Consider the following 12,164-nt stretch of genomic DNA (forward strand, 5'->3'; position numbering starts at 1 on the left):
TTTGATAGGATGGAAAATGCACCAAATATGTATTCTAATAAAAAACTATTTATTTCACAAATTATAAAATCAACTGATACATACAATATGAGGTGAATCCGAAACGCGTTTCGCCGGTTCTGTCCGGCTTTCTCAATCGGTATTTTCCATCCTGCTTACTTCCTGGTTATAAACCCCGCCTTCCGTCCTGATTGGATGCCGAAAATTTGATGTCATCCAATCACGGGCGTCGCTGCGAGGGAGGGCAGAGTATTTCCAGCTGTATTAATTTATCCCTTAATGCGGACGTCATCACGCACGCACGTATGATCGTGCGGACGGCGTCACTTCCGGGAATGTGAAAGGGTTGTATTTCTCCTGTTGATCTATGAGATTCAATCATTTTCTTCTATACGTGTCACTTCCGGTCTCGTAGGTTCTCTCCTTTAATCAGTTTATAACAGTTCAAACGTCCATTTTAAGTGATGGCAAAAGTCCTGGAAGACCGGAAAGGTCATCCATAGCATTATAAATATCCTTCAATCCTAGAAATATGCTCATAATGCCCCAGTACATGTGCCCGCTCTGACAGCATGTCTGAGCGGGCACATGTGCTCTGTATACTCACCTCCGCCTCCCTGCACTTCCTGGTTCTGTGTGGCCAATTGGTGGAAGAAAAAATAGTAAAATTAAAATCCCACCCCCCTTTACCCATTTTAATAAAAAATTAACCCCTTCCCTGCCAATTGATCACTGACTACAGTGATCAATTGGCAGGGATTACATTTTACTAAGATCTGATTTTTTTTTAACCCCTGAGGGTTCATTCTTTTTTTGTTTAACCCTCAGGGGTTCAATTTATTTTATTAATTAATTTAAATATTTTAACATTATAAATTTAGCTAGCTGGGGAGGGTGGAAGTTAGTGGGGAATTGGGGGATTTAGTATTAGGCTAACTAGGGGTTAACGTTAAAAAAAAGTTTAAAAATAAGCTTTAAAAAGTTAAAAAATTAAGTTAAAAAAAAAGTTTTAATAACGTTTAAGTAAAAAATTTAAAAAAATAAACCCTTTACCCAGTCCAAATAAAAATTAACCCCTTCCCTGCCAGTCGATCACTGCCTACAGTGATCAAAATACAGATCACAGTATTATACTGTGATCTAATTTTTTTTTTAACCCCTGACGATTAACTTTTATTTATTTTTTAACCCTCAGGGGTTAAATTTATTTAATTAACTAATTTAAATATTGTATAATTAAATATTTTGCTAGCTGGGGTGGGTGGGAGTTATGGGAAAATGGGGAATGTTAAATCTTTAAAAAAAAGTTTTACGAAAGTTTAGGAAACTTTAAAAAAATGAATAATCAAAACAAAAGTTTAAAAAATAGTTTTAAAAAGTAAAAAAAGTTTTAAAAAGTAAAAAAATACATTTAATAACGCCTATTACCACTACACCTGGTACAAGCTAGCGGAAAAATGATCCCACGCTAAGGTTCAAAATATGCCTTTTGAAATACCCTGGGATGTCTTCTTTAAGAAATGGTATGGCTTTATGGGGTATTTGGATTATATAGCCTGGTAAAATACTCTAAAATGGGACATGGGCACAGCGTAAAAATTCAAAATTTGAAAAAAATGGAATGGCTGTGTCCCAAATGTGCCCCTCCGATGTCCACATATACCTGGCAAAGGTACATACGGGGGTATTTTTGTACTCATAGTTGAGCAAAATATGAAGTATTATACAGTGGTAGTACACATATGGTTTGCAAAATATACTGTGCAAACTCACTTTGTGTGTCAAAAAGGCAGAAAAAAACGCTTATAACCACTACACCTGGTACACGCTAGCGGAAAAATGATCCCACGCTAAGGTTCAAAATATGCCTTTTGAAATACCCTGGGGTGTCTACTTTAAGAAATGGTAGGCCTTTGTGGGGTAGTTTGAATTTAAAACCTGCAAAGATGCTTGGAAATTGCACATAGGCCCGGCGTCAAAATTCAAAGTTCGGTCAAAACTGATATGGCTTGGTCTCCTATATGGCACTGTAGCTTCACAAAATAGTGCCATAGACATACAATGGGGGTGTCCTTTTACTCAGAAGACTTAGCTGAGCATAATTTGGGGGGTTTGAACTTAGTGGCACACATGAAATATACAAAATGCCCAGCAAAAATGCAATCCGTATGTAAAAAATGCACAAAATTATTTTTTACCACATACTTTGGCATGTAATGGTAAAAAAATGGGGGCATGTTAAGGCACAATATGCACCTTATGAGATACCCTGGAGTGTCTACTTTTACAAATGGTAGGCCTTTGTGGGGTTTTTTTGAACAGTCAAACTACTATAATACCCCAAATGGAAGCATAGGCTCATTAAATCCGTCTCTCAAAATTCTACTGTGAATACTGAAAAGGACAGGTCTCCTATATGGCACTGTAGCTTCACGAAATAGTGCCAAAGACATACAATGGGGGTACCGTTGTACTCAGCAGAAGTAACTGAACACATAATAAAACTTTGTACAGGAATAGCACACACCAACTTTACAAAATACACATGAGAAGTTCTTTGTTATAAGTTTGTGTGCGAAAACACCCAAAAAACACAATTTTACTCCAATATTTAGCAGAGGTTGGCGGTAAAATGGCTACGTAGAAAGTGTCAAAACAACCTTTAAATAGCCTGTGGTGTCTACTTTATATAAATATATACTTTTGTGTGGCAATTTTGTTTTCTTTTATGGCTATTAGGCTTACAAGACAAACATACCAAATTCTAAAATCGCTCCACATAAAAAGTTTATTTTACTCCTTGTGCTTTGTGACCTGTAACTACCAAAAAAACTGAAAATCCCAGACACATTATATATTCTGTAATTCAGAACAACTAAATGAATTTATTTTTAATTACTTTCCTTAACCTGCACTAATTATGTACACATTATTATTGCAAAAACTGTAAAAAAAAAAAACACACAAAAATTCATTTTTTTTGCATATTTCTGTATTTTTTTTTATATTAAATAAGCATTTATATATATATATGTGTTACATCAAATTAAAGCCCTTTCTGTCCTTTAAAAAACGGTATATAATATGTGTCGGTGCAATAAATTAGTAAAATGCAAATTGCAGTTGAACGCAAATAGCAAAAAATGCCGTTGTCATTAAGTGAAAGACAAGCTTCTGAAGCTCTGTCCTTAAGGGGTTAAACAATTCACAAAAAAAAAATAAAAAAAATAGAGGGGACCTGTTAAAAATGGGGCATGATAGAGTTGGAAAAAAAGGAAACTGGATTTTGTTCCAACTTGGAGATTTTCCACCTGAACGTTTGTATAAATTACTGGTTATTGCAACAACCGGACAAATAAATTACAAATCTATTGTTTTAAATAATACACCTTTTTTTTTGCTTGCTAATGTGTTTGTACAGCTTATCGGTCAAGAAGGTATTGTACATTAATAGGGGCAGTGTAGGTAGCCTTACAACGCCAGCCTGCTGTAGTGGTTATGGTTACAAGATTCCCTTGCGGCTGTCACATGGTAAGCAAACCGTTTTCAAATGGGCTGACACTTGCCTGGGCCCCCTGGACTCCATTTCTAATATTGCCATAGCGTTAGTGCCGAGGTATAGTAGATATTGTGCTTAGACTGATCTTTAAAATCGGTCATTGTTGCAAGCAAATAAATGTTTCAAACCACGGATGGCACACTGCATTCTGGGCACACACTAGAATTTTCAGAGGTAGGCAACCTTTGACACTCCAGATAATTTGCACTACAATTCCCATAATGCCGGCAGAGTCATGGGAGATTTAGTCCGTGACGACTGGAGTGCTGAAGGTTGCTTACCCTAGGTCAGAGATAGGCAACCTTCTGCACTCCAGATGTTGTGCACTACATCCCCCATAATGCTCTTACACCCATAATGCTGGCAAAGCATCATGGGAGGTGTAGTCCAAAATATCTGGAGTGCCGAAGGTTGCCTATGCCTGCCCTAGGTGTACAGTGCTGCGGAATATGCTAGAATAAAACAATACTTAGATCGTGCCTTCCTGTAGCAATAGGAAGAAGATACAATGGCACTACTTACAGGTTGGATATATAAACCTCTTGAATTATGCACACATTTATATGCGTTTGAGAGTAATAAATATAGATGGACTTGCCCAACCAGATATATTCAGATTTGGCTTGCCCAGATGCAGGTTTACGGCAAATGCACTTAGAGGAAGCATGCAACATCAAATGGAAAAAGGAAGAAGACAAAAAAAATGAATCACAAGAAGCAGTATCAATAATTAAAAGTCCTGGTTTCGGGGAGTGTACTGTAAAGAATCCCTGTGTTCTTCTAGTGAGGTCATTAGATCATACAGGAAAATGTATCTTTATACCAGAGACAATGAATGGATTGCAGTACATGAAGGGAAAACACATTAACAGTAAACAATGGAAACATGCTGAGTGAAAGCATGGGAAGGGAAGTGTGTATGCAGCTAGGAGGGTGATCGCTTTCATTGTAGAATGGAGGGCATGGGGTCACCTTGAGAAGATACCTTGTATCCAAGTTCAGACTGGCCAGAATGCTCCATGTAAGGTGTGCATTAAGCTAGTTAGACTGGCTGACTGTATAAAGCTACCATATACAGGCAATGCCTGGCCTGATAAGTCTTAATGCCAGTTGTCACGACCTGGTAGTGTGACACTAGGGGTCCAGGGTCACCTATAGCTATACATGGCTTTTGATGTAAATTCCATCACACTCAGCCAGCCATGGTACAGTTCCTGAACAAAGCGCCCTATTCATTAATAGGAATTAATCGAAATATTATGGGATCGGCATAGAGTAGACGTTATGGGCCTGGAATCTGCAATGCATTTGTCAATTCTCCAGAATTCCAATTGTAAAGCTTCGCATGATACTCAGTAACAATGTTAAACATTCTGACACAAGTGCAGTGCTGCAGACTTTCTCAGAGATAAGTGTTCTTTCGTGTCACTCCCATCACCCCAAGGCAGGAAGAAGTGGTTGATCCATGTCAGGTTGTGTACAATTGATGACTCCCATCACACTCAGCCAGGCATTTAACCAGATGTACATGTGCTAGGACTCCCATCACACTCAGCCAGGCATTTAACCAGATGTACATGTGCTAGGACTCCCATCACACTCAGCCAGGCATTTAACCAGATGTACATGTGCTAGGACTCCCATCACACTCGGCCAGGCATATGACCAGGTGTACATTGGCTAGGACTCCAATCACACTCAGCCAGGCACACAGATGTATACATTTGATATTACTAGCAGTGGGAATCCATGGAGGCTGGATGGGAGTGATGGGACTCTGGGTACTCACAGAACTCGGCGATGTAGAAGGACACGGCGTAGTTCTCCTCGCACCATTCCAGGGTGGAGGTCGGGGGCCCCCAGTAACCGGGCCTGTCCAGCGCCGGAGCCATAGCCGCCTGACACCGAGAGCCGGACTGGGGGAGAGAGAGAGACGGATAGGGGAGGGAGAGAGGGGGGGCCGGACTGGAGGAGGGAGAGAGAGAGAGAGAGATAGGGGAGGGAGGGAGAGAGGGGGGGGGGGGCCGGACTGGGAAGAGAGAGAGAGACGGATAGGGGAGGGGGGGGAGAAAGAAATATAGGGGAGGGAGGAGGGGCCGGACTGGGGGAGTGAGAGACACGGGAAGAGAGATAGGGGAGGGGCCGCAGGGAGAGTTTGACAGGGAGGCGGGGCTGGGCGGAGGGAGGGGTCATGTTATGGGAGGAGCCGGAGTGGGGGAGAAGCCATAGCCAAAAGCTTTACCCAGCACTTCGATCAATGATTGCCATGGCATTAAAGAAGGGCGGTGCCAAGAGAACGAGGAAGAACTGAGGGGCGGGGCTAACGAAAACAACTTGTCAGAAATGGGTGGGGCTTGATGGGAAATGGAATTCTGAACAATAGAATGCTGAATAATTAGAATAGATACTGTGTAACCCAAAGGCCAGCACGGGACAAAACACTGGGATCATGTGGGCCACAAAAAAACAAAACTGAAATGTAGGTTTGTTTTAAAAAGTACTCAATAAAAAAACACAGCCCCTATCTACTAACCCACAGCCCCCCTACTAAATCCCACCCCCTATACTAACCCACAGCCCCCCTACTAAATCCCACCCCCTATACTAACCCACAGCCCCCCATACTAAATCCCACCCCCTATACTAACCCACAGCCCCCCTACTAAATCCCACCCCCTATACTAAACCACAGCCCCCCTACTAAATCCCACCCCCTATACTAACCCACAGCCCCCCTACTAAATCCCACCCCCTATACTAACCCACAGCCCCCCTACTAAATCCCACCCCCTATACTAACCCACAGCCCCCCATACTAAATCCCACCCCCTATACTAACCCACAGCCCCCTATACTAAATCCCACCCCTATACTAACCCACAGCCCCCCATACTAAATCCCACCCCCTATACTAACCCACAGCCCCCCTACTAAATCCCACCCCCTATACTAAACCACAGCCCCCCATACTAAATCCCACCCCCTATACTAAACCACAGCCCCCTACTAAATCCCACCCCCTATACTAACCCACAGCCCCCCATACTAAATCCCACCCCCTATACTAACCCACAGCCCCCCATACTAAATCCCACCCCCTATACTAACCCACAGCCCCCCTACTAAATCCCACCCCCTATACTAACCCACAGCCCCCCATACTAAATCCCACCCCCTATACTAACCCACAGCCCCCCATACTAAATCCCACCCCCTATACTAACCCACAGCCCCCCTACTAAATCCCACCCCCTATACTAACCCACAGCCCCCCATACTAAATCCCACCCCCTATACTAACCCACAGCCCCCCATACTAAATCCCACCCCCTATACTAACCCACAGCCCCCCTACTAAATCCCACCCCCTATACTAACCCACAGCCCCCCTACTAAATCCCACCCCCTATACTAACCCACAGCCCCCCATACTAAATCCCACCCCCTATACTAACCCACAGCCCCCCATACTAAATCCCACCCCCTATACTAACCCACAGCCCCCCTACTAAATCCCACCCCCTATACAAACCCACAGCCCCCCATACTAAATCCCACCCCCTATACTAACCCACAGCCCCCCATACTAAATCCCACCCCCTATACTAACCCACAGCCCCCCTACTAAATCCCACCCCCTATACTAACCCACAGCCCCCCTACTAAATCCCACCCCCTATACTAACCCACAGCCCCCCATACTAAATCCCACCCCCTATACTAACCCACAGCCCCCCATACTAAATCCCACCCCCTATACTAACCCACAGCCCCCCTACTAAATCCCACCCCCTATACTAACCCACAGCCCCCCTACTAAATCCCACCCCCTATACTAACCCACAGCCCCCCATACTAAATCCCACCCCCTATACTAACCCACAGCCCCCCTACTAAATCCCACCCCCTATACTAACCCACAGCCCCCCTACTAAATCCCACCCCCTATACTAACCCACAGCCCCCCATACTAAATCCCACCCCTATACTAACCCACAACCCCCATACTAAATCCCACCCCCTATACTAACCCACAGCCCCCCATACTAAATCCCACCCCCTATACTAACCCACAGCCCCCCATACTAAATCCCACCCCCTATACTAACCCACAGCCCCCCTACTAAATCCCACCCCCTATACTAACCCACAGCCCCCCCTACTAAATCCCACCCCCCTATACTAACCCACAGCCACCCTACTAAATCCCACCCCCTATACTAACCACAGCCCCCCTCTGCTAAACCACAGCCCCCCTACTAAATCCCACCCCCTATACTAACCCACAGCCTCCCTACTAAATCCCACCCCCTATACTAACCCACAGCCCCCCTACTAAATCCCACCCCCTATACTAAACCACAGCCCCCCCTACTAAATCCCACCCCTATACTAAACCACAGCCCCCATACTAAATCCCACCCCCTATACTAACCCACAGCCCCCCATACTAAATCCCACCCCCCTATACTAACCCACAGCCCCCCTACTAAATCCCACCCCTCTATACTAAACCACAGCCCCCCCTCTACTAAACCACAGCCCCCCCTACTAAATCCCACCCCCCTATACTAACCCACAGCCCCCCCTACTAAATCCCAGCCCCCTATACTAACCCACAGCCCCCCTACTAAATCCCACCCCCCTATACTTAACCACAGCCCCCCCTCTACTAAACCACAGCCCCCCTACTAAATCCCACCCCCTATACTAACCCAAAGCCTCCCTACTAAATCCCACCCCCTATACTAACCCACAGCCCCCCTACTAAATCCCACCCCCTATACTAAACCACAGCCCCCCTACTAAATCCCACCCCTATACTAAACCACAGCCCCCATACTAAATCCCACCCCCCTATACTAACCCACAGCCCCCCATACTAAATCCCACCCCCTCTACTTAACCACAGCCCCCCTCTACTAAACCACAGCCCCCCCTCTACTAAACCACAGTCCCCCTATACTAAACCACAGCCCCCCTACTAAATCCCACCCCCTCTACTTAATCACAGCCCCCCTCTACTAAACCACAGCCCCCCCTCTACTAAACCACAGCCCCCCTCTACTAAACCACAGCTCCCCCTCTACTAAACCACAGCCCCCCCTACTAAACCACAGCCCCCCTACTAAATCCCACCCCCTATACTAACCCACAGCCCCCCCCTACTAAATCCCACCCCCCTATACTAACCCACAGCCACCCTACTAAATCCCACCCCCTATACTAACCACAGCCCCCCTCTGCTAAACCACAGCCCCCCTACTAAATCCCACCCCCCTATACTAACCCACAACCTCCCTACTAAATCCCACCCCCTATACTAACCCACAGCCCCCCTACTAAATCCCACCCCCTATACTAAACCACAGCCCCCCCTACTAAATCCCACCCCTATACTAAACCACAGCCCCCATACTAAATCCCACCCCCTATACTAACCCACAGCCCCCCATACTAAATCCCACCCCCCTATACTAACCCACAGCCCCCCTACTAAATCCCACCCCTCTATACTAAACCACAGCCCCCCCTCTACTAAACCACAGCCCCCCCTACTAAATCCCACCCCCCTATACTAACCCACAGCCCCCCCTACTAAATCCCAGCCCCCTATACTAACCCACAGCCCCCCTACTAAATCCCACCCCCCTATACTTAACCACAGCCCCCCCTCTGCTAAACCACAGCCCCCCTACTAAATCCCACCCCCTATACTAACCCAAAGCCTCCCTACTAAATCCCACCCCCTATACTAACCCACAGCCCCCCTACTAAATCCCACCCCCTATACTAAACCACAGCCCCCCTACTAAATCCCACCCCTATACTAAACCACAGCCCCCATACTAAATCCCACCCCCCTATACTAACCCACAGCCCCCCATACTAAATCCCACCCCCTCTACTTAACCACAGCCCCCCTCTACTAAACCACAGCCCCCCCTCTACTAAACCACAGTCCCCCTATACTAAACCACAGCCCCCCATACTAAATCCCACCCCCTATACTAAACCACAGCCCCCATACTAAATCCCACCCCCTATACTAAACCACAGCCCCCCATACTAAATCCCACCCCCTATACTAAACCACAGCCCCCCATACTAAATCCCACCCCCTATACTAACCCACAGCCCCCCATACTAAATCCCACCCCCTATACTAACCCACAGCCCCCCATACTAAATCCCACCCCCTATACTAACCCACAGCCCCCCATACTAAATCCCACCCCCTATACTAACCCACAGCCCCCATACTAAATCCCACCCCCTATACTAAACCACAGCCCCCATACTAAATCCCACCCCCTATACTAAACCACAGCCCCCATACTAAATCCCACCCCCTATACTAACCCACAGCCCCCCATACTAAATCCCACCCCCTCTACTTAACCACAGCCCCCCTCTACTAAACCACAGCCCCCCTCTACTAAACCACAGCCCCCCCTCTACTAAGCCACAGCCCCCTCTACTAAATCCCACCCCCCCTACTAAACCACAGCCCCCTGCACTAAATCCCACCCCCACTAAACCACAGCCCCCCTCTAATAAACCACAGCCCCCCTCTACTAAATCCCACCCCCTACTAAACCACAGCCCCCTCTACTAAACACCACCCCCCTACTAAACCACAGCCGCCCTCTACTAAACCACAGCCCCCTCTTCTAAATCCCAACCCCTACTAAACCACAGCCCCCCTCTACTGAATCCCACCCCTATACTAAATCCAAGCCCCCCTCTATACTAAATCCCAGTCCCCCATCTACTAAACCACAGCCCCCCTCTATACTAAACCACAGCCCCCTTCTATTAAACCACAGCCCCCTCTATACTAAACCACAGCCCCCTTCTATTAAACCACAGCCCCCTCTATACTAAACCACAGCCCCCTTCTATTAAACCACAGCCCCCCTCTACTAAACCACAGCCCCCTCTACTAAATACAAGCCCCCCTCTATACTAAATCCAAGCCCCCTCTATACTAAATCCCAGTCCCCCATCTACTAAATCACAGCCCCCTCTATACTAAACCACAGCCCCCTTCTATTAAACCACACCCCCTACTAAATCCCACCCCCTCTACTAAACCACAACCCCCTCTACTAAACCACAGCCCCCTTTACTAAATCCAAGCCCCCTCTATACTAAATACCAGTCCCCCCTCTACTAAATCACAGCCCCCTCTACTAAACCACAGCCCCCCCTCTATACTAAATCCCAGCCCCCCTCTATACTAAATCCCAGCCCCCCTCTACTAAATCCCAGCCCCCTCTATACTAAATCCCAGTCCCCCCTCTACTGAAACCACAGCCCCCTCTACTAAATCCCAGCCCCCTCTACAAACTCCCTGCTCCCCCTCTGTACTAAATCCCAGCCCCTCTCTACTAAATTTCAGCCCCCCCCTACTAAATCCCAGCCCACCCTCTACTAAATCCCTGCTCCCGTCTATACTAAATTCCAACCTCCTCTACTAAATCCCAGCCCCCCTCTACTAAATTCCTGCCCCCTCTATACTAAATCCCAGCCCCCTCTACTAAATCCCAGCCCCCCTATACTAAATCCCTGCCCCCCTCTATACTAAATTCCAGCCCCCCCCCCTCTATACTAAATCCCAGCCTCCCCCTCCCCTCCCCCCACTAAATCCCAGCCCCCCTCTACTATTTCCCAGTCCCCCCTCTATACTAAATCCAGGGTCGTCTTTAACATTGATTGGACCCTGGGCAAGCATTTTCTTGGGCACCCTGAATCCTGCCCCCCTCCCCCCCCCCCCACTTCCGCTCCCTGGCATGCAATCACGCCCTCCACCCCAACACAGTGGCAGAACTAATGTAGAGAGGGCCCTGGTGCAAGACATTGTTTTGAGCCTCCCCTCTAGATATAGATATGGAGATTTTATACCTCCATTTTATTTGGCTAATTGGAGCCGTATATGTATATATATTCTTTTCACTTATTTGTGTGTGTGCTTTAATTTATTATTTTCCACATATAGTATTATTGTAGTTTTTCTCAGTATGATGTTTCTTGGTTTTTTTTTTCTGTCCTATTTGGACTTTTTTTTTTTTTTTTGAAATTCTTTATTTTTGTGTGCAAAGTGGTAACAACATTGTGAACGATGCCACAACAGCTAATTGTTCACGAGTAACACAAGCAGTTAACACAAACGTGGCTATATTATTCTTGCACTTTTTATATTGATATGAATATTGCAAAAAAGGAAAAAACATATCAGTGTTGTGATGCTTTAAGGCCCTGTGAGGGATCAATATTCGTGTAGCTTAGTGGTTAAATATTTGGCTCCAAAGGGCTTCCCCCCAGGGGGGGGGGGGGGGGGGAATGTCAGGGTATCACGCTACAATTTGGCTGTATTGTGCCTTTATGTGTAGTGTGCTCGTGCCAGCGTCAGTGTGCGGGTGTTCAGGGAACCTGCTGTTTAGTTGGTCGTGTATTCTTTTATGTGAATGGCTATGTCATAAACGGTGGCCATCCTCGTGAGGGCGAAGCCCCTTTGTATTGCCCACTAAAGACATAAAAAATAGGCTGTACCCCCTATAACTGAGGTGTATGAGAAACAAAAAACACAAGTATATCTAAA

At 46.3% G+C, this 12,164-nt stretch overlaps 1 protein-coding gene across 1 annotated transcript in view; it reads right to left on the reverse strand.

The window, feature by feature from the left end:
- The window catches only part of ACER3 (alkaline ceramidase 3), a 55,281-nt gene extending 49,738 nt beyond the window's left edge, over positions 1 to 5,543 (reverse strand). Inside the window, exon 1 of the mRNA XM_063444968.1 lies at positions 5,349 to 5,543. Coding sequence (XP_063301038.1) covers positions 5,349 to 5,451 — 103 coding nt within the window. The 5' untranslated portion in view covers positions 5,452 to 5,543. The remainder of the gene's footprint in view (positions 1 to 5,348) is intronic.
- Positions 5,544 to 12,164: the final 6,621 nt, after the last annotated feature.

This window comes from Pelobates fuscus, chromosome 1, assembly GCF_036172605.1.
Source record: "Pelobates fuscus isolate aPelFus1 chromosome 1, aPelFus1.pri, whole genome shotgun sequence".
NCBI lineage: Eukaryota > Metazoa > Chordata > Amphibia > Anura > Pelobatidae > Pelobates > Pelobates fuscus.